The sequence below is a fragment of the Lacerta agilis genome, chromosome 9 (assembly GCF_009819535.1).
Source record: "Lacerta agilis isolate rLacAgi1 chromosome 9, rLacAgi1.pri, whole genome shotgun sequence".
Classification (NCBI taxonomy): Eukaryota; Metazoa; Chordata; class Lepidosauria; order Squamata; family Lacertidae; genus Lacerta; species Lacerta agilis.
The window spans coordinates 49,673,478-49,697,288 of NC_046320.1; the positions used below are offsets into that span (position 1 = coordinate 49,673,478).

Here is a 23,811-nt window from a genome sequence, read left to right on the forward strand (position 1 = left end):
TCATAAGTAGCAAAAAGGAAAAACGCGACAGCTGCTTTTACCCAGGGCAAGCACTGTTGATGCCTGTGGACAGCACACATACCACAAAACATTCAAAGAGGACGAGTGTCAAACCAGCAGTTATATCCTATAGCTGTGAGGAAGAGAGCAACCCCCCTCCATCCATTTGCAAGAGCAGTGAACAAAATGGAAACGGTCATTGTAGCAGAACAGCTACTGCATCCATCCCAGCATTGGAGAAAATGTGTTTTATTTTTTATTTTTTTAAAGCTAAACCACCATACAGTTCAGTACAAATGATTTATATTTCCCCCTAGCTCTGTTTCAGTCACTTTTCTAGAGAATCTTCATTTCAGCCTGGTTTACATATTTTTTTAAAAAATAAAATAAAATACAAAGCACATAAGAAGCATCCAACTCGACTGCTATATCATAGCTAGAACATCCAACGCTACAAATTCTCTAGATTTGTGGTCAAAAAGTGACTTGAAATATCTTTTCTCAAAGCCAGTTTCGCTTCTCCGCTGAAGGTCTAGTCAATGAAAGGCGTCTGCAGATTTCATTGCATTCTGTGTGCTGATTGTTGAAGAAATAGCAAATCCCCTTCTTCCCAAAGTTTGTCAGGCATGATGCATCTTTCTGAGAGAGAGAATGGATCTGGGGGTCAGTCAGGTAGATGAGGCCTTTCCCATTACCAGTCACCCAACCTGTCGAAAAGAAAAATGTTAGTTACAATACTGTTGTTGAACTCACCAGGGCACAAGCTTTGGCAACGTGTATGGAGGTCCTGGGCTGCCCAGTTAACAAGATCCCCCTCTCAGCCTCTCTGGTGTGGTTCAAAGGAAAGCAGAGCCATACGTTGGGCAACAGCTTGGCTGCAGAAGTTGCTGGAAGAAGGCTTACAAGGTGCCATCCAACCACCTTAGAGACTCAACTCCAGATTTGTGTAGGGTTTACTCCTTAGCCTTTCCTTCTCCCAAAGATACCCCACAGGGCAGCAGAGGTTTAGGACCAGAGTTTCCTTCTCCTAGATGGGCTACCTTCCCATGTTGAAGAGCCCCACCTGCCCCTCACTTCCCTCTACACCATGTGCAGAAACTGCCTTCTTGACCATTGGACCCCCTATTGGTCTCATCCACTCAATCTGCCAGAGCCTGTCTTTGCATGCAGGGGAGATTCCTAACTCACTGAGGGTCTGAGACCCATAGGCAACCGTCTCCTGGTTTAGCTGTCCAGTCAAAGCCATTTCTCAGGGTGTGGCCACAAGGCCTGGGGATGCCATGCAGCATGCATGGCCCTGACACCAAAATTTGTGGGTGCCCGGCCCCTTCATAGGGAATTTTGTGGGTGCTCTGGCACCCAGGGCCCCAGGGAGTTGACACCTATGGTGGCCGCTGTTGCATGCTGACAGCTTTTAGGAGCCACAGGTGAGAGCTGAGTACAGGGTGGGGACCAAAGGTGGACAAACTGCCCCATAAGGAGCACGACATGTCCCCCACCAGAGGTATTACCGCTTCCCTAGCACCCTAAGTTATAATACTGATTCTAAAAATACACCCTATATGCATTCCATTTCATTTTCTGCAAATCTGCTGACTACAGAAATTACTTGTTTCAGCACCAGTATTTATTTATTTTTTTAAAAAAGCAGAATAAAAGCAGGAAACTTGCCTTTTGGTATTATATTTGTATTTTTATCAGCTGGATAAAGAAAGCATGAGTCTCTCAAGCTGTTTTGTGGTGAGGGGAGCTGGTGTGTGCATGTGCATGCTAAATCTTGGCCTTTTGGGGGGGGAATCTAGTTTTTTTAAAAAATATATATATAAAGTATCTGTTTATGCCTGCATAATGTATTTGAACAATTTCTATACCACTTTTACATTTCCAAAGAAATCTCTAAGTGGTTTACAACTTTAAAGCATTAAAAGAAATCACAAAATATCAAAAGAAAATGTTATGAATGAAAATCAAATGCAAAAAGATCCTCATTTAAAGCAGCACCTATATCTATAGTCCCTAGACAGAATGAGATAACTATGTCTATGATACCCGAGAAAGCTGATTAGGAGGTTTTAAGCCAATACAGTGAACTGCAGAAGTAATTTGCTCCCCGCCCCCGTGACATTTAACATTTTCTTTCTTTTAAAAACTTCAGCTCTGACTATTCATATCCAAAAGAAACTTTTATAAGGGCTATTTTTGAAAGGGGTGGTGGTGGTGGCAGCAGCTCAAGACAGTCCAATAAAATACTGTATTCCATCATTTTACATCTAGCAATACAAACCTTGTAAATCAACCACCACATCTCTGCCTTGGGAAAACTCATAGCAGAAATGGCCATAAGCGAGTCCATATTCTGTGGCTTTGTATTCCAGCTTTACTACTTTGGTGTTGTTGGATAACTTCACAAACTCTCCTAGAATATAAGGCTCCACACTCACACATCCTTGTATAGACTTGCCTTCTAGTACCTGGGGAACAAAAAAAGGGTTGTGATGTGAATAGCATTTCAGCCCACTGCTTATGCCTGCTCCTTTCACTAGCTGAATCCTTTGCAACCTTCTGCTTGCTCCTTACCAAGAGGACCGCTGATGGGATGTAGAAGATTTGTGTTAGGATTTTTTGCTCACACAGCCTCTTGTTGAATTCTGTCACGTAGTACTGGGCAGTCATTTGTCTTTCCACATCACTGAAATGGTGAAGAAGCTCCTTTTCTTCTTTGTACTCTTTGCCAACGTATCTATGAAAAATGTAACACACACTGGCAAGAGTAGCAGCAGCAGCAGCAACAACATTATACTGTATCCTGCCTTCCCTCCAAAGAGCACAAGGTTGTGTGCATCAACCTCCCATTGTCCATTTTATTCTCACAACCATCCTGTCAAGCAGGTGAGGCTGAGAGACAGTGACTGGTGCCAGTGGGGATATGAACCCTGGTCTCACAGGTCCTAGCGGTAGGATAAAAGGTAAAGGGACCCCTGACCATTAGGTCCAGTCATGTCTGACTCTGCGGTTGCAGCACTCATCTCGCGTTAATGGACGAGGGAGCCAGCATACCGCTTCCGGGTCATGTGGCCAGCATGACTAAGCCGCTTCTGGCAAACCAGAGCAGCGCACGGAAACGCCGTTTACCTTCCCGCCGGAGCGGTACCTATTTATCTACTTGCACTTTGACATGCTTTCGAACTGCTAGGTGGGCAGGAGCTGGGACCGAGAAACGGAAGCTCACCCCGTCACGGGGATTCGAACCGCCGACCTTCTGATCAGCAAGCCCTAAGCTCTGTGGTTTAACCCACAGCGCCACCCGCTGTGTAAGGAACGGTAGGATACGTGTATTTAAATGTCCTCTACTGAACATAATGAGATAAGGGGACCACTCCTAACAATGGTTATTCCATAGTCAGTTCCACTAAGTTCGATGCAGTTTACTATCTGTAGTTAGGACTGCAACTGAAAAAAGTGGTAAGAGCAGTTTGACAGCAGAATGGATTCCCCCAGAAGATGAGGGACTCTCCTTCCTTGGAGGGTTTTAAGCAGAGATTGGATGGCCATCTGCCATGGATGCTTTAGTTTAAATTCTTGCATTGCAGGAGGTGGACTAGAGGACCCTCAGGATCCCTTCCAGTTCTACAATTATGGGCTGTGGAAAGCTTTGCCTGTTACTATCAAGCAAACACCATTCATACTTCGTTTCAAATGCCTGCTTAAGTTTCTTATATTAACACAAGCCTTTTCTGATGCATAGTTGATGCATAATCCACCAGTTATTTCCCATCCCTGTGCAGAATCTGGCTGGGTATTTTCATGCTGTTTTGCAGATGTGCTATGTTCACTACAGAGACTCCTTATTTATCATGTGGGATCTAAGCTTACAAACAAGCACATAACTGCCTGGACTGATCAAATTGTCACGCTGGTTTGAGCGATACTGTTATGTACTGAGTTGAATAGGATCCAAAATGCAGCAGTCTGATTGGTCCTAGAACAACAGGATTCAGAATGCAGCAGTCTGATTGGTCCTAGAACAATAGGATCCAGAATGCAGCAGTCTGATTGGTCCGCAGGAGCCCCCCTATCCAGCTCCAGGTGGAAGTGGATCCACAACCTGATTGGCATACAGGAGTATCCTGGAATTATCCAATCACGTGGGGCCCATTGTGTAAATAATGTATATAAAGCAGACGTTTTGCGGGAACTTCTATTCCTCGCTACTATGAGCTGAATAAAGAGCATGAAATCCACACTTGACTCTGAGTATATTTCAGATACCTTCCCAGAGTTTCCTCTTGGTGCAGAAAGTGTATCCAAAAAGCATTCCTTTGTCTGCCTTTCTTTGCTACGCTCAGGTAGTCCCCAATATATACAGCGGTTTCCTGCGCAGCCCACAACCCAGATTTCTTGGAGAATTTCAAAAGGAGGGCAGCTGGAAAAGAAGACAAATGAACTGACAACTTCTTCAGCAAAGGGTTGTTCCGTATCAGTAGCCAGGAATGAAACAGCAGAGTTAAACTGTTCTCTTGCTAGGATCAATGTCCTTTTCCCAGACTGAGTCACAGAGAAATGACATTTCGCTCACACCCATAGGAAGTTGCTTTCATTGCTGCAGTGTGTACAGTCAGCTTCATCTATAAACAGAAGGTGGGAAAGGCAAGGCAGGATGAATTGCTTTTGGAAAGGCTGCAAAGTCGGAAGGCATTCCTCACAGATATGTCACCGAGTAACAGAACTGACGGGAATGCATTTTTAAAAAATTGCTAGTAGGGAATGTGAAATTACAACAAAAGTGTTCAAATGATCCAAAATGATCAAGGAAATGGAGTGGCTCCTCTGTGGGGAAACGTTGCAGTTTTGGACTTTTTAGTTTAGAGAAAAGACTTTTAAAGGCAACATTATTAGAAGTTTATAAAGTTATGCTCGGCACGGACAAAGTGGATAGAGAGAAGCCTTTCTCCCTCGTAATACTAGAACTTGTGGACGTCTACCGAAGCTGAATGTTGGAAGATTCAGAAGAGATAAAAAGAAAGTACTATTTCACACAGTGCATGGCCACCAACTTGGATGGGTTAAAAAGTGGAATGGGAAAATTCACAGAGGAGGAGAAGGCTCTGAATGGCTGCTAGCCATGATGAGTGTGTTCTGCCTCCACAGTCGGGGGCAGTAATGGTTTTGAAGACCAGTTGCTGGAAGCCACAGAAGGGGAGAATGCATTTGTGCTTGGATCCTACTTATGAATTTCTCCACAGTCATCTGCTTGGCCACTATGAGAACAGGATGCTGGACTAGATGGGCTATTGGCCTGACCCACCAGACTCTCCTTATGTTCTTAATCGGTATAAAATAAAAGGACCTTCCCCTATATATAGCATAGCAGGTAGAACGGAATAATAGAATCACAGAGTTGGAAAGGGGACCCAAGGGTCATCTAGTCCAACCCCCTGCAATGCAGGAATCTCGTTGCTTTGAGAATTTGGAGGCCAGCATTCAAATCCCATCTCAGTCATTAACTCACTGACAATCACTTCATACCATATACAGTACACAATACCAGGATCTGTCCTTGGCATAAAGCTTGCCAAAGGCTGATCAGAAACAAAAAAATTTTTCCTTGGTCTTGAGTACTTCGCACAGGCAGGGTGGATAACTGCAGCCCTCTAGATACTCGAACCCACTGAACATTTCCATGCTGGTTGGGGCTGAAGGTAGCTGGAGTACATTGGCATCTTAGCATAGCAAAGCTAAATGGGAATTTCACCCGGGTATGTGCAAATGATTTGAATCCCGTCTTTCTGTTGTGACACGTGAGGTGGGGGGCAGGGCACCTGCACAGATTATCCCTGGGGGAGGCAAGTGTGCTCTTGTGCAGCTCATGCATGAATCAAGACACCTGAGTGCTTGGGGCTTGTAAACCAGCACGAAAATCTTTCCCTCCCTAGAACCAGCACAAAATGCTTGGGATTAAATAATTATAAGGGTGCGTTTTGGTATACTCTACTTACAGTGTGCTTTACCGAAGAGGTTTGGCCTAAAGAGCCCTGTATTCTTCATTCTTTCCATTAGCCAGGCGTGGTCTACACCTGACAAAAGCCTGCCATAGTCATCGTCACTGAGAACGCGAGCCTGTAGGGTTTGTTCTTTGGCCCTCTCCAAAAAGACAAAAGAGCTGCTGCTAGAGTTCAAAAATGAAGGACTCCCCGATTCAGAAAAACTGCTGGAAAAGTGGGCTGCTTTGTGCCACGATTTCAGAGAGGAGCTTGAACTGTGACTGCTGCTCAACATGTTCCTTAGCTTTTCACCGTCATCTTCTTCCGTTGTAGCACAGTCACTGGACTGGTTGACTAATGGCTGGTTCTTTGTCCCCAAAGGAGAATTTGTGGCCCCAGAGCTGTGATGTGGTTGATCTCTTGCTATGCAGACATCACTAAGATGACCTGCTGGCTTCTTTCCACATTCACTAGCAAATTCACAATCTTCTGTTGTCTCTGCTTGTGGGTCAATTTCAGATACTCCAGTGGAGCTTTGTGGAGGCACTGCAGAGTTCGATTTATTAATCCAATTTTGAACAAAGCGGTCACGTTCCAGTTTGGGCATGCTGCTATTGATGGAGGCAGGTGTCCTCCTGGCACCAGGCAGGTGTGAATTCATCTGTGCATCTTCAGTAGTGTCTACTGTTTCTCCTTCTGGGTCAACAAATGGCCAACAATGTCTAGATATTGATTCTATTATATTTTCTGTGCTTCCTTTCCCAATGCTGCACAGATTATGGTTAGAAATGGCACCGGAGCCCTTGGTCCTGGAATCCATTAATGAAGATGGGATAATGGGATCTTGTTCAGAAGTGGGACTCAAAAAATCATTACTATTTTGGAGGTTGCTGCTACTGGTTTCTCTGAGTGACTGCTTCAAATCATTCTCTGCTCCCTCTATGTGCTCTTCTCTGAGATTTGGGTATGATTCTGTTACTCTGTGAGTCCTGCCTATATTATTCTGATAGGGATGTGTTATGGAGCCACAACAGTCATTCTGAGGCTCTTGAAGAGAGAGCTGATGAGTTTTGGAAAACAGTACACATGGATCTGGCTTTTGGCAGTTCTCTTCAGCATCTTCGGTCAAAGCTGCAGAACATTCTTGCTCCTTACCTCCAGTAGCCTTTTGTTTCTGTACCTTATTTTGGGGCAGTTCATTTTCATTGCAGTCAATCTCCTCCCAACTAGTAAAGGAACTAGATTTGGAGAATTTGCTCCAAGATCTCAATGAACTGGAACTTTCACTCCTGTTATGAGAATTACTTGAAATACCACCAGTGTGTCTTTGACTTCTTTCTGAAGGAATGCACTCTACCTCTTCATCAAGGGCAGTGGCATGGAATAATTTCTGCCGCGTCTGCTCCTTAAAACCCTCACGATTTTTCCTTCCTTTTTGTGAAAGCGAGATCTTTGCAGAGTCTTTCCCATGATGTGATCTTTCTTCAGTGGTACACATGGTGTCCATATTTTTGGTTTCCGTTTTCAAAGCTGTTATACAGGCTCCTGTTTGGCTTCCTGGTTTCATCTTGTAGCTGTGGCAAACACTTCCATAAACTTCACAGACTGCTGCATGATGCTGGGAATACATTTCGAGGACTTTCTTGAAGCTCAATTCACCGTTCACAATTGACTTTCCAACACCAGTTTTGTAGCTATCTGGAATGTAGGACTTGGCATCTGAGTTACGGAACTCCTGCACATTTAAGTGCTCTTTAACTAACATGACAAGGCATATGATATCCTTGGCAAGCTGTTCTTTGTCCTGCTCTTCAGCATGCGGCAAATAACTATAAGCATACAGCTTCTGTAAGGCTTCCTGGCACAACTTATTCACTTGACTAAGTCTCTCGCTCTCACCATAGAGCCTCTGGTGCACTTTTGTAAGGCAGAAAGCTGCCTTGATAAAACTGTGGAGCTCCTGTTTGCTGGTGACTGGTTCTTTGTCCTTCTTACTAAGGAGACCAATTTCAAAGGACTCCTTTGCTTCGGACAAATAAAACTTCTGCTTTGCGGAAGGGCATTCACTTGAATGGCTGTAAGACAGCAAACACATTCCACGGATATTCTGTAAAAAAACAAGTACAGCTGAAATGAACAGGATCTTACAGATTTGTGCATCAAATTTGAAACTCAGATCCTAAAAATAAAGAATCCTCGAATTTTAATTCACACCACGACAAAGGTTCTGAGAATACAGCTTTTTCTAAATGACTTTCAAGTACAATTACTTGTCTTTTCTGTGTTTGATCAATTATGCTTGAGTTAAACTTGTTACTCAATGAAGGAACACTGAGCAGGTTTGTTCTGAGATATCTAGCAAAAAAATCCATGCTAGAATTGTGCGTTTGTTAACGGGATTTTCAGTATAAAACTTTGCAAAGCCTATTAATCTGAGGGATTGATATGTCTATGATGTTCGGTGGGACTGAGGTAGGTTGGGGAGCAGAAAGAAGCTATATTCTCAAAACCTTTGGAACATAATCCACAGATAAGTGGGGTATAAAGTACACTTCTTCTGCCAAATTCTTTCCTGAAGATACCCCCCTCTTTCCCAAAGAACCAAAAGATAGATTGTATAACTAGAAGCCTTTACCTCTTTATTATCCAACAAGTTTCCAGTTAAATCAATGGGACGTTAAAGGGGTATGAATGATAGGCAACCGTAAATGGTTTGTAGTAAGCAACTGCTCCAAATGAACAGGTTTAACAGCATAAAAGCCAGATGGCATTTCACTTGCACCACAACTTTTCATTTGCACTGCATCTGAATTTGGAATGCACATCCTGGTTTTACATGCACACAGCAACATATTGCAGTAGTAGATGGCAGTGAATAATCTTCAGCACAGGAAAAAAATAAGAATATTGGGTATCACACTTACGACTGCTGTTAGCACAAACAGTGGTGTGAACTGGCTGAAGGCCGCTGCTAACTTGCACGCTTCAGCAGCTGAAAGTAAACGGTGGTCAAACTCTTTCAGAAGATTCTGTTGAAACGGCAGGAAGGAAATGTTAAGTTTAGGCAGATTGCTGTCTGTTCATCTCTGTGTAGATAGGTGTGCATATGTAAGGTAAAAAGGTAAAGGACCCCTGGATGGTTCACTCCAATCAGAGGCAACTATGGGGTTGCGGTGCTTATCTTGCTTTCAGGCTGAGGGAGCCGGTGTTTGTCCACAGACAGCTTTCCGGGTCATGTGGCCAGCATGACTAAACTTGCTTCTGGTGCAACAGAACACCATGATGGAAACCAAAGCACATGGAAACGCCATTCACATTCCTGCCTACTTGCACTGGCATGCTTTTGATCTGCTAGATTGGCAGAAGTTAGGACAGAGTAACAGGAACTCAACCCATCATGGGGATTTGAACTGCCAATCTTCTGATCGGCAAGCCCAAGAGGCTCAGTGGTTTAGACCACAGTGTAGATAGATGCCAAGGTTTAGCAACGTCTAATTATGGCCTTATGTTTGAGGGCTGGAGTACATGACATATTTTGTGCTTCCTCTCTCCATAATGTTATGAGGGAACAAATAACAAATGGCTCAGCACTTGGCAATTACTTTTGCCAGGGAGAGGGAATGAGGAGTAACTGTAGCTTAGTGCAGAAGGTCAAAACTTCAATCTCCAGATTTAAAAAAGAGGATCACATAGGAGATATGAAAGACTCTCCCTGAGATCCTAGAGAGCTGATGCCAATCAGAGTATACCGTACTGGTATGGACGGACAAATACTGTAATATTCTCCAGAGTAATCTGTTTCTATTGTGGAAAAGTGAACTTTAGGTATCACACAGAATCTCCCTAGTCAGGGATACTGAACAAAGCACACACAATTTTCAGCAAGCTAAACAAAGTTAATCTCAATTACAGGAATAGTTACCAGGTGAAACTGATAGTTGTCTTTAAACTGGCTGTAATCATTTTCACTCATCGATACAAAGATGTCAGCCAAGATACCCAACGATGTAGCAATTCCCTGCAGGAGACATTACACAAAGACAAATTGGTGTTTCACTGTTTCCATTGCATATTACTTCTCTAAAACACAATAATCCATTCCATAAAGCACTACAGGTAGAAGCTAAAACACACAGGGTGTTTTCAAATGGGATTGGGACTCCTCATGCATGCAGCATCAACACATCCCTATCCATTTAATCCAGATTCGCTCTTTCCATGGAAAATCTGGTAAATTCAAAACAACAACAACAACAGACTTGTTGCCAACAACCCACTTGCAATAATGAATCCCTATCAGGAAGCACCCAAAATCTCAGGCTGTTTTTACATCATTCAGTTTCTGAATGGAAAAAAGGACAGTCTACTTTTTCACTGGTTGTGAAAGACTTGGGTCTGTTTGAAACAGCAAGGACCACTCTTCCTCACCAGCAGATCCCTCTGTGAAGGACTACCCTTTCTGTTGTTCCTCAGTTCCTGCTAAAAGATTTGCAGCAAGCTGCTTGTCTAGATGGTCTAGAGGAGCAGAACAAATACTGTTAATAGCAGAAAATACTCATTTTAAAAAAGAAAATAGTACATACATTACCTTTTTATCTGGCTGGGGAAGTGTGAAATAACCTAAAATTGAGGCCCAAATCAGCTCTGCTGCTTCATACCACATCCCTGAAACATACACACAAAAATGAACACTCAGTTATTGTTGTAGGTTGTTTTTTTTTTTTTAAAAAAAAAAGAAGAAGTAATATTTTATAAACTTATTTAACACACTTGTACTTAGTAGGGATGGGAGAGAAGTCTGCCAAACATGAACTGAACCATAGCTATCATTCAAAAGTTACACATATCCAAATTTTGGTTTGCAGTTTTCCAACCCCAATATGTGTACATTTGGGGAAAGTGTACATAAGCATTTACTGGTGAAAATAATATACAAAGTACATTAGAAAAAATGGTATGCAAAATTGTGTATGATACAAATTTTCAAAAGGGCTTTTAAAATAATAATAAAAAAAACCAAACAAGTGCAGAAATGTGGATTTAAGATTGGAAAAATCGGAAACTGAAATTGACAAAAGCATCCATTCCCTACAACTTAATGGAAATAGGATCCTGGACAAGGTGGGCCAGTAGCTTAATCCAGCAGGCTCTTATGAACCTGATCATCACATAATTTCACCACTCCATGCCCTTATTTTTTTATCCTGTGCAACCCAACATCTTGCAAAGAGGGGGAGTAGGAGGAGAAATTTTTAAGTCTTAATTTGGGAAGCAAAATTAATATGCAAAGTAAGCAATTTGAGGCAATTATAGGCATAGAATTTGGGTCACATTAGATTTTTCTTTTTTGCCAATACATTTTGCTAGGCATACAGTTGATTTTTTTTTTTAAGGAAATGAGGAATATTTCGCAGCTAGAAAGAACACAATTATGAGAAATGACTCCTGCACTATCCTCAGAGAACTGAATGGGAACTGAAAAAGATCAGCTGAAACCATAGAATGTGAGATTGCTGCATGAATCCTACCCAGCTTTTGGAAAATCTGTCCTCTTATCTGTACACAGACAGCCTGAACAAGGATCCTGTCACTTTCTTTTGAGTACTTCCACACACCTGAGAAACAGAATGAAAAGAGCAGTTGAGCACACTACAGTGTTTGGGAACACGAAGAGGCAGAAAGGTGATGTAAATATATATCCAAGACCTTTACAAATTAAGAAAAACAAAGAAAGAAGCTGTCTGGGACAGGAACACATTAGTCTGGCAGTGGCGCTGCTAGCAAGGCGGTAAATTTTTTTTTGCAGCATTTATAAATAATAACAAAAGTGTAGAAGCCACAAATTATAGATACCTGTTGCTCCATTGTCATTAATAAGACTGCTAAGGATATATTCAGCCTTTAACAGTTTACCTAGAAAGAAGAGGAAAAACAAAACTATATTGAGGCAAATATTTCAATCTCGGAGTTGAGATACGAAAGGGTAAATCTGGTCTTTTAGCCTTTTTTTTTTAATGTCACTTCTCTTCCTCAGTTCATCCCCTTAGTTTAGAACAAAGGTAGGACCAGCCTCACAGGACAAATCTGACAGGTGGGTGGGGGCTATCCATTTGCCAGGCTTTCCCCTCTGTTTTAGCAGGGGATTCCATCCAATTGTGACCCAGTCGTAGAGCCTGACCCACTGCTTGAAGATCAATTATACAAGGGCCATTCACACGTTACATTCAACAAGTGCACAATCTCTGTAAACAACAGTTGATGCACACTATGTACACTCTTATCGTTATTCATGTCATGTTTGACAAGCGTAGTGTCTGTGTTTCTGTGTGCACAATAGCTGAGCTGTATGAATCAACATGTGTAAACTCTTTCACAAAAACACTTGTACATGTGTAGTGGTAGCTTGTACCTGTGTTTAGTGTAAAGTAAACAGGCCTACAGATGCTCAAAGCTACCCCAAGATGAGAGCTCACCCAGGTAGTTTAGATATTTATAACTGCCTAGACTCACCCACATTTGGGTGGCTAATACCTCACTTTGGCTCATTTGTGGTCCAGCTATGACACCCTGATTCACCCTGGACTTTAGGAGTAAACAGCATGCCAATCTCCTGTTTACTTCTTTAAGACATGTATTTCCAAGACAGCATCAGACTCAGCCTTTCTCCCAGATGTTTTTGGATTACAACCCCCAACATCTCTCATCATTGGCAAGGCTGGCTAAGGTTGAATAGGGTTGTAGTAAAGAAAATGTATGGGAGCCCAATGTTGGGGGAAGTGGCATCAGATAGCAGAGCTCAGAAATAAGGTCAATTATATTTGACGCACATACTATTCCTGAGATGTAGTTATTGAAATCAGATGATCATTTCATTTTATGTAAGCTATTTCCTTCTAAAACTGTATTCATCATCAGCTTAGCTTTGGCTATTCCTTCCTAAAAAAATTATAAATATGTATTTTAAAATGGGCCAATGCCGTTCATGATCTTTGTGTACTACCAAAAGAAGAATGAAAAAAAACAACCCTCAATTTTACATGAGTAGGTTAACTGTATTATTTGCACCAAGTGACCATAGTGTGTGTATATATGCGCGCGCGCACACACACACACACACACACACACAGAATACTAGATCTTTAATCATCTTTTTGAAGGCTTTTGCTCAGAAGTACAGCAATTCACAGACCCCCGTTTGAAACAGCAGGGCAGATTTGTTAGGAGACAAAAGCTCCAATTAGTATTTTCCACACCCTTTCACAATTTTCTCTGCTGCTTCTTTCTCTCAGAGACCCCTTTATGCCAGACACTTTGTGCAGGCCAGAAGAGGTGGGAGGGAGATGGAGCGGGGTGGGGTGGATGGAGAGTAGATGGCAGGCAGGAGCAGGGTGTCAGTTTAAAATGATGGCTCAGGATCATAGGAATGTCATCTCCAGAATGGGACAAAGTATCCTCTTGAAAGTCAAGCAGCTCCTAATTGGGACTCGGCTGAGAAAATGGAGATGGTGGTTTGGGGGGGGGGGCGCAATGAGTGTTTCATTACCTGAATTTACAGAGACGCGAGCTTGGCGAATCACCAGCTGAGGGGCAATTGGTGTTGTAGGTTGGAGCTCATGCAGCCTTTTGGCAATCCGAAGAAGCTGGCTGGAGCCATCAACCCAATATAAGAACCGGTCAATCAGGAACACAATAGCAGCTGCTGTCACATAGTCACTGGTAGTAATGGAGGCTTTCAGACAAACCTGAAAAGAACACCAAAAACATGTGATGGTGAGGAGCAACCGGCTCTCAAATTGGAACCGTTTCTAGGGGACTATCCATAAAGTATGTAATTCATCAGGAAGAGGGATGGGGTAGAAATGTTTGTTGACTTGCTTAGCTGAGAAATGTGTACACCCACTTTCAGCTACAGAAAACTGCAGGGGAAAGGAGGGATTTTTTTGGGGGGGGGATATTGCTTCAAACGTAGAAAACTGTCAGAAGCATGGAAGGGAAGTTCAAAAAAGCTTTAAAAAGTGTGGCATACTTTACAATGCTCTACCCTGTGATAAACCCAACAACATTTTTTGGTACTCTCTCTCTTTCTCCTCCTGCCCACCGCAGCCCAGTTTCTAAAATAAAGAGCCATGGCTCAGGCATTCATCAAACGATGACACGGAAAGACCGAGTCATGGAAGCCACACAAGGTTGGATTCAGGCTAACACTATACTTAGTTACCACTGAAATCACTGTGTGGGTGTGTGCAATGCTCCCAATCTTAGGTAGGATATTCTGATTATCAATAAATTTTACTGTAATTTTAACCACCGCCACCGATTCATTTTCATCCCAACCTTCTTCCAAAGATTTCATCTCATTTTAACTTCACAACAAACTGCTTAGACCCATCAAGCTCACCCAATAATTAGATCCTGGGCCTTCCTGATTTGTGTCCAACATGCTACCCACTATATGACACTGTATCTTGCAACCTTATTTTAAAAAGGAAGAGGAAGGTAAGACACTCCTAAAAAGTAGACTAGTGTTCTGTTTTCAAGAAATGACCTATATATAGCACTAAAATTAGCTTAAATGGGAATTGGGGGGGGTGCTATTAAAAGCCTTTGCCTTCTGATTCTCAAGGGAAATGAAGACTTTTGTGGTGTCAATCAAGTTCAAAACATCAACAAGTTGCATTAATATAGCAGTAAAGGCTACCAGATCAAACACTCCTTTGCACATCATAAAGGAGCAACTAGGTCAGCAGTCCAACGTTTTCTCTTTGCAGGTGACCTTTAATGATTTTTTTAAAAAATAGCATTAACTCCCTTGGTATCCCCCTCAGAGGCTGATCCTTCTCCCTGGCATGGAGAATCAGACGTGCTTATGAAGGAACGTGCTGTTAGGAGAGAAGAAAGGCCAGCAGGCTAACTCTGCGGCAGTATACAGAGCCTTCATGGGTGCTCAAGAATCCCTGCAGTCATTGTGACATCTGCCCAAATGCCCAACTTGTACCTTGGGAGAATGGCGTGTGAGTGAAAGTGCACCTCAGCTTTTCTCTCCTCAGCTGGGGAAAGATGAGAAGAAAACTCCTGCCTGCTGGAGTCTCAAGTTTGATTTGGTAACACCTTCCTTGGGATTGAGTAGGAAAGGTTAATCTGATGAAGGGAAATTTTACTTGGACTAAAATATACCAGTACTGTGGCTGCAGTATGAGAATATTACCTTGACACGGAGCTCTGTGGTCACTCTGATTGACACATGAAGCCAGACCCCCTATCCAAATATTTATTTTCTGTGCATTCTCCTAGTGTCCAGTACAAAACACTGCTGGAGAAGGCATTTGTTTCTTAGTGACTCAGTGACTCATTGAGAAAAGTCAGTTACCTGACTCAAATTCTCTAGTGCTTTTGCTGCTTAACAGGTAAAAAGAGAGTGATACAGCTATAACTTAAGCTTGCCTGGAAGCCAGTGTAGCAGTAAGGAATGTACTCCATCAGTGCAAGGAATAATGCTTGCACAACTGAAGTTCCCTTTCTCCTCCCCTTTGTTCTGTCATACTGTTCCGGGGTTTTTCCCTATGACAAGCTCCCTCAGTGAAGATAGGATCTTCCATGCATAGGGACTAGTAAATTAAAACACTACTACTACTACTACTACTACTACATAAATAGTATCTTCACCTCACTTAAGACAGAAAACTCACATTTCCCCGTTTGCTTCCATGTATAAAGCCAAATTTACATGTGTCCATGCAGCAACCATAAATACACAATATCCCTGTAACCTGTTTCATTTGCAATTATGCATCCATGTGGATAGTGTCATATTACAGTTTAGTCACTAGGTAGCGCTAGACTTAGTTGTTATCTGTGTGAAATCAGTATCTTCCTGTGCCTGTTCTTGCTTGGGAGAGACAACTTCCTCACCTGTTTACAGTAGCAACTGGTGTTGTTCCCCTGGCTTCTTGACACTGTCAAGTGTCACTGTCAGTTACTGAGAGGGAGATGGTGAAGGACAAGGCTCAGCACAGTATGGGTGCAATGATGGAGCCAATTTGACATTTTCTTCGCTGCCTTTCTGCTCCCCGTCTTGGTAACTGGCAGTGACATGCAGCATTGGGAAGCCAGGTAAGCAATGCTGATGACTACTGAAAACAAGACAGGTGAGCAGTGCTGTGCTGCCCTATCAGATGCCCCTGCCCATTTGTCCTCTAACTATCCATGGCAGTATTCACTCATGCCATGAAAAGTGTGAATCAGCCTTCGGACCAGCAATGATCTGGCATAACTGGGCAGAGCAAGGAGCTGTCCATTGGGAACTTTCAACCAACAGTGCTGAAGGCTAGGCAGCACTTCTAAAGACTTTGCAGGATTAAATACAGTGGTACCTCGGGTTACAGATGCTTCAGGTTACAGACGCTTCAGGTTACAGACGCCGCTAACCCAGAAATAGTACCTCGGGTTAAGAACTTTGCTTCGGATGAGAACAGAAATCACAGGGCAGTGGCACAGCGGTAGCAGCGGGAGGCTCTATTAGCTAAAGTGGTGCTTCAGGTTAAGAACAGTTTCAGGTTAAGAACGGACCTCCAGAACAAATTTAGTTCTTAACCCGAGGTACCACTGTACTGAATTCTTGTACAAAAAAACCTGGGATAATCTAAAGTATTCAATTCCCAATTCCTGGCTTTGAGGCCCAAGCAACACCTATTTTGGCCAGTAATGTCTACCACTAACCTATCATTTTTACATATGGGTTGCACATTTGTAAAAAAACACGTAACGTGAAATACATAACTTGAAATCAGCTTCATCTGGTCTTGATTTTTGACAGTGTGCATTTTGTTTTGGAATAAATGGAAGAACTTTCAAATCTTACTCTGCCCTTAAATTGCATAACCAGGGGAAACTCCTCTCAACACCAAAGATGATAAAAACGAACAAGCTAATACCAAAGAGAAAGAACTGGGAAGCAATACTCATTGTCAATTTGTAATTTACACCTGGTACTATGAGCATCAGAAGGGTACAGGTACTTTGCCTTCAGGCCAGTCAAAACAAGGACCTCCACTGGCAACTTTCTATAAAGTCCCTGGGGAAACCAGCATTACACCTTGGGAGGCATTGTTCAAAGAATTTGGATGTAGCTCCAGCCATGTGATGAACTAATCAGATGTAAAAATCAACTTCTGGCAACTAAATGCTTGATCTCCACTTTGGGTAAGCAGGTAGGAGATCACATACAAGCCATACAGGTATCTGAATCATTGTTTAACATGCAAGGTTCCTGTGTATGAGTGTGGTTTTGGCTAAGGACTATAGTACTATTTGGAAGTAACGGAAAGAGTCAGGTAAAACTTGATAATGGTATACAGTAAGCTGCCTTTTATCTTGTTGGATAAATAGACCATCAGTGCTGACACTGACTTGGTTTGCCCAGCATGAATTTTTGCTACTGGAAAACCTTTAAACTGAAGATTTCAGGGGCTGAATGTAGCACCCTCTCCATCCAAATCACGTGCCTGGTGGCAGAGCAACAGCTCACATTCCCTCCTGCCCCCCAGAAGAGAGACTCTCATGGATGACTCAATAAATGTGTGAAAATATTTGTGGTGACAATCAGCTCCAAGATTAGGGATAGGTTGGTGATGTTAGCCTGTCAGAGAAAAAGATTTACACCCTGTGGCTTGTTTCAAATCACAGACAATGCATCTTGAAGAAACTGAAATAGTCATAGTGTGAACAACTTGGACAGGAATGCCTGATATTTATTTACCTCACAAGACCAGTTGTGAACAAGTATTCACAGACTGACTTATGCTTCAAAAACTGGTGGAAATATATTTATTTGCAAGGAGGCATGCTTTTGCAAAGAATGACACTTGAAAGGGATTCCCATTTCTTTGTGCACATGTGCCTCTTGACAATGGAGGGATCCCTGTCTTTAAGCACCTGAAAACGAACACTGCCAGCGACACATTTTTCTCAATGCTCCGGAGTCTACCGTATATTTAAGCACTGAGCCATTGCCTAATGCATTTTTTTCTTTCTGCTTCTTCTCCTCCTTCCCTTAAGAGATTGGAACACAAAAGCATGAGAGAGGGTGACCTACCAAACAAAAGAGCCTTTGAGTTCCTCGGAAAAGTAGACTTGGAGGAGGATGGAAGGAATCCAAGTGGCCCTATTATTTCCACTTGCACTAATTAGACATTTTTCTGTCAGCTATTGAGCACCGCTGAGAGGCCAAACTCACTGAATTCATTTCTAAAGTGTTTACAGAAGTTTGCATCTGTTTGTGTCTCTTCAGGAGGAAAATAAGCACTTCAATAGCATTGTGAAAAATCTAAACCAAGTATCCTATTCTGGAGGGCCGGGCAGCTGCATAATTTAACTTTCTGCTCAATGCCGAACCCTCTTGCGTCCCTCTCCAAAACCAAATGGACACAAAATGAGGAAAAGTCAAGACAGGGTGAGAATATCAGCCGCTTTTTCTTCCCCCGAAGATGGCGTGCTGTGTTACACACCAATACATTTTGCTTGGTGTCAATCATTTGAAGTTATAACCCTATTCTCATAGCCTCTGAGAAATCATACTTGACTTTTCCCTTGGTTCCCAAGTCACACAACAGTTCCTAGTCAACAAAAATGCTGCCATGTTAATGGAAAATGTAGACCAAAACCTCCTTCCCATAAAAGCATAAAATGAAAGTAGGTAGAGTTCTGTGACAGCAATTCCAGGGTAAAAAGATAGACTTCACACATAAAGCCTAGAAGAGGCAACAGACATTCCCCTCTGGTTTGTCGCTGCTTACTAGAAGGGAAGTGGGGAAAGAGGAAAGACAGTGTGTGGTTGGTGTGGTGCAAACACACTGTCGGGAGCACTGGAGAGGCTTTGCCAGTGTGTTTGCACTGCGTCCACCTTGCCCCTCCCAGTTAGCAGCAGTGAAGCAACCAACTGGAGGTCAGATGTGTAATGGAGTCCCATCATGCCATCCACTACTGGTACAGATAGCAATTTTTCAGAAATCTGAAACAGAATGGGAGAGCTGTTGCTGCCTATGGGTCCAGACATTTATGTCTTCTGTCCTATTATAGTCTCTGGTCAATCAGTTTTGCAGGTCTAAGACCCTGCAAAACGTGTTTACTTAACATAATTTTATTTTTTTAAACAGCAACAACCCATCAAGCCTACAACCCCAGAAGGAAGACACTTCATGGACAAAAATTTTAAAAAAATTATGGCGACACAGAGATATAACCAAAATATAGAAGAAAAGCGTTCCAATTTGGAAATCGCGATTAAGGGATTTCTGTATCCATGCCAAGAGAGAGAAATAAATGTGTACTTTGTCTGAACATCTGCTTCTACAATGTCAACCTAGGATGTGTAATTGAGTTTAGGGGCACAAAAGGAACTTCATGGCTGGGAAGCTGAGTCAGGTGGAGATGGAATTAGATTTGCAGAAGATTTCTATACACCAATTATAGGGGTTCAGGGTGGAAATGCAAAACAGCCTTTACTGAAGGGCCTTTGCAAAAATGCCCTGAGTGGATGGGTGTGCTGTTTTCATGGTTTCTCGCATTAGTGGCCTGGTTCCTCCCAGCAAAACACCTTAATGTTTGGGTCTCAGCCTTAGGTTCAATGCCAGGATACCTTGTTTTCGCCGACAACCGCAGCTGCTCCCAGGAAGGGAGAAAACACTCTCTCCCAGAGCCATCTGGCACTGGGGTACGGGACAAAATGTGAATATATGAAATTGCTCGTGCAGAATAAATTAGGAAGATAGAAGCAGATGAGGGTGGAGGAATTTTCAATGAGGAAGAATCAAATCATCAATAATTGAGCCTAAAGGTTTTTTGGTTTGTTGGTTTGCTAAGACTAGGAATGAATGGCATTGCTAACTCAATGCAGGTACTTAGGATGTATTAAATGGGTGCAGCAAATGGGGTTGAAACCTCTGCAATATTTTTATCCTGCTCTTCCTCCAGAGCTCAGGGTGGTGTGTGCGCATCCCCTTTTAGCATCACAGCAACTTTATAGGGTAGGCTAGGCTGAAAAAATGAGTAATTGGCCATGGTCATCTATTCAGTTTTCACTGTGCACAAATTCGAACCAAGGACTCACTGATCATAGTCCAACACTCCAGTCACTACATTTCTCCTGGGGCATTTTCCAGCTAAGTCATAGAAGTGAATTTTTCTTCAGTGCTCTTATCTGCTGCCATTTCAGGTATAGGCAACTCGAGGCTGCTTGAGTTAAACATCACTTTAAAAGCATTTAAACCAGTTAAAATAAACAATGAAGGATTGTTAGCGTTACCTGTTAACAGCCAGCAAAGCTATGCTTTCTAACACAACTCTCTGAAAACAGCCATATTAATAAAAGGTGGTTGGAAAAAGAGGAATTTTTTTAAAACCCACAACACGAAAGCAGCAGACACCTCACTGGGAAATTAGTTGCCAGAAAGATGGGTGACTGTATCTTCTGTTAGCAAACAGGCAGAGGGAAGGGTCCAGTATAGGGCCCTTAAGGTTACATTTAAAGATACAGTACAGCTATCACTATTATCACAGAATCATAGAATTGTAGAGTTGGAAGGGACCCCAAGAATCATCTAGTCAAATCTAGTCCAATTCCAGTGCAGGAATCTCAACTGAAGCATCCATATGACATATCACAGGGCTAAGAAACGAATTAAAATCATGCTCACTGAATATGACTTGAGCAAATAGACAGTTATAGGGGGGGGGGAATCTCAGGCTTTAATATCAAGATGCCCTGGGGGTCACAAAGATACATCACAGTAGATCACTTTGCAGGATATGATCTGCTGAAGCAAAAGAGCGTTAATACATGCAGTAACTTACAAGGTTGCTTATTGGGTTGAGACACCTAGTGATATTCAATTCTCGAGAATAATCTCTTGGAGAATATTCTCGAGAATGTTCTCAATTAATGAGAATATTAGAGAATTTTCATTTAAAATAGGAGAATATTCATTTTAAGGCATTGAAAATGATATAATTAGTTAATATACATGTTTATTCATGGGTAAACTTGTTCAGATGGCAACCAAAAACTGTACAGATACTTTTATTCAATGGGGCAATGCAGTGAATTCACATTCTTTGATACAAGTAAATTCAGTAATAGGCTATCTTGTGCTTCTAATAGCTCTAACACTTAATAACTGTTCTGGTGACTAAAACACAGTTTGATAAACAAAACTATATGCATACATATAAAAAGAAGCCATTAACATTAAATGTATTATCATTATATGATAATATATTTCAGTATGTCAGTCTCTGGTAAAGGGCACCTGGTATCATTGAATGGCATTGCAAAAACCAGTTATTGGCACTAAATAAAAATATATAAATGTCAACTGTTTAAATCAAAGGCACCTCACATGCTGTTACACATAATTGTATAGGCCTAGGTACTTTAAGTGTATAAAGCATTGAAGCTACTTTCTGTAAAAATAAATAAATAAATAAAAAATCACACTGCATGGCTAAGGGTATAGAATTGCTAAGAATAAAGTCACACCAAAATGGAAAAAAGGCTATTACATATAGTTGAAATACATATGAATTCAAATGTTCATCAAATCAAATGAATAGCATTTTAAAAACTATATATATACAGTGGTACCCTGTGTTATGCACGCGATCCGTTGCGGATCGCGCTACGTAACACGAATGCCCCCCCAAACAAAAAACCTGGAAGTTTGCACGTTTTTGTGCTTCTGCACATGTGCAAAGTGCACAGAACGCTTCTGCGCACCCGCACATCACACGCGCTCCAGGGAGGACTTCCGGGTTGCGGAGGTCTGTAAGTCAAACGTACGCAACACGGAGCGTACGCAACTCGAGGTATGACTGTATATGTTTTCTGTAGCTCACATTTCAAAACTGCCAATGGTGAATGACACAATACCCAGTAATGTAACTGGATCAAAAAAATCATTATTCATTACTTACACTGGCACTATCATAGCTTAACTTATTATTTACTAGATTTTTAAAATTTGGGTTGTAAAACTGGTTCTAACATTAGAATTTACAGTTTATGGATAATATTCTCCGGATAATTTTCTAGCAGAGAATATTCTCACCTCACATCACTAGAGACACCACACACACACACTTGCAAAACAGATAGGCTACACTGACAATGTCAACAGCCAGAGTCCTCCATAGAGGTGGTGGGGAGTGTGAGGAAATAGGTGATGAGGGGAAAGAGAAAAGCCTAGCAGCAGAGCTCTGCATGCAGAAGGTCCCAAGTTCAATCCCTAGCATCTCCAAGTAGGGCTGGAAAGATCAACTCTCTGAAGAACTGCTGCCAATCAGTGTAGACTATACAGAGGTAGATTGATCAATAGACCTGGCATAAGGCAGAATCCTGTGCTCCAATGAGCACCAAGGACAGTGCCAACCATTTGTTCAAAAACCAGATCCTCACATGGGCTGGATTCAGAATGTTTTGTTTTTTTACAGTCTGCAGATGTATGAGGTCAGGCACCTAGGGAAAACCGTAATAGACACTCATACGGGCAAGAACACAGCCCCCCCATTTATTAAAAGCAGATGAGACATCTCCAGCTGTTCATTTCAAACAAACATATAATTATTTATCACCTCTGCTGCTTTCCCGCTTGCCCATTCTGTCTCCCAGTTTTCTTCTGCTTACTTTGAGCACAGCTTGTGCTGGGAAATAGGTGGAAACGTCCTGTTTGGAATCCCAGTGGAAGCTGAAGTGTTTTCGACCCTCATTTTCCTTGGCTCAGCCAGGAAGGAGAAAGCGGCATGGGTTTTTGTTTTCAAATGTCCGCTATTTGTTGGAAGAAGAGCTGAGATGATTTTCAATTGGAGGGTTAACGCTTAGCCCCTGATTAAAAAAAAAATGGGGACAGAACAAGGACCAGATGCCTTTTGGAAACCCACACGTGGAAAAAGAGACTTGTTGCTTCTGATACTGGGGGTAACATTTAGTCATAATGCCTAGTAGTCACTGGTAGCCTTATCTTCCATGAGTTTGTTGGAATAGAGTCATTGGTTTGTTTTTGTTCTTGCACTTGTTTTTAATATGTATTTTGTGTTCGTATTTTGCATTTTACGTTCAGGATTGCCCTGTGATCTTCGGGGAAAGGGCAGCATACAAATCAAATCAAATCAATCGTCAAATCCTCTTTTTAAAGCCACCCAAGTTTGCATCAATCCCTACCTCCCGCCTTAGCAAATCCCATCCTACACAGATTTTGTTTTCCCACCTCACATGAAAAGTTTCGATTTGTTTTTAGTCTATTGTTATTTTAACTTTTTGAAAGTTTTAATTATTACTGCTAATTTTTCTTATTTTATTTTTTAATTGCAAACCACTTGGAGAGGTTTTTTTTTTAAAAAAGTATCGAGCGGTGTATATTTTTTTAATGAAATAACAGTTTTGGTTTGGCAAGACCTTGACAAATGACCTCTGTGTGGTATCTGCTGCCCTAGAATGCGTTTTTTACAACACACACACACAAATCTGTTGCTGCTTTCAGTTTTGTCACAGATTTTAATTGTTTGCACTATTTTTAATTTAGACCTAAGAAGTGAAACAGCAGGTCAAAAGCAAAAAATAAGAATAAAAAACTCAAAAAACCCACATAAATCTATACCCCCCAAAATGTAACATCTGAAAGGACCCTAAGATAGTCCTTTGAATAGACAGGTGACAAATCACCAGAATTGCTTTCTTATAGTTCCACAGAAATAATTCATGAAGATTCATGCATAACATTAACAGTCAAGATCTTTCTTTTCTCAAACTCTTATTCTGGAATTCCACAATGAAAATCACTAT

The 23,811-nt window shown here is 41.8% G+C and overlaps 1 protein-coding gene across 1 annotated transcript in view; it reads right to left on the minus strand.

Moving 5' to 3' along the window:
• Nucleotides 1-380: 380 nt before the first annotated feature.
• The window catches only part of ALPK1 (alpha kinase 1), a 31,762-nt gene continuing 8,331 nt past the window's right edge, over nt 381-23,811 (minus strand). Inside the window, exons 3-13 of the mRNA XM_033160132.1 lie at nt 13,525-13,723; nt 11,835-11,894; nt 11,510-11,596; nt 10,570-10,646; nt 9,904-9,999; nt 8,906-9,010; nt 5,997-8,088; nt 4,270-4,423; nt 2,578-2,740; nt 2,285-2,471; nt 381-707 (exon numbers count right to left, since the gene is read on the minus strand). Of these exons, the coding sequence (XP_033016023.1) occupies nt 502-707; nt 2,285-2,471; nt 2,578-2,740; nt 4,270-4,423; nt 5,997-8,088; nt 8,906-9,010; nt 9,904-9,999; nt 10,570-10,646; nt 11,510-11,596; nt 11,835-11,894; nt 13,525-13,723 (3,426 nt within the window). The 3' untranslated portion in view covers nt 381-501. The remainder of the gene's footprint in view (nt 708-2,284; nt 2,472-2,577; nt 2,741-4,269; nt 4,424-5,996; nt 8,089-8,905; nt 9,011-9,903; nt 10,000-10,569; nt 10,647-11,509; nt 11,597-11,834; nt 11,895-13,524; nt 13,724-23,811) is intronic.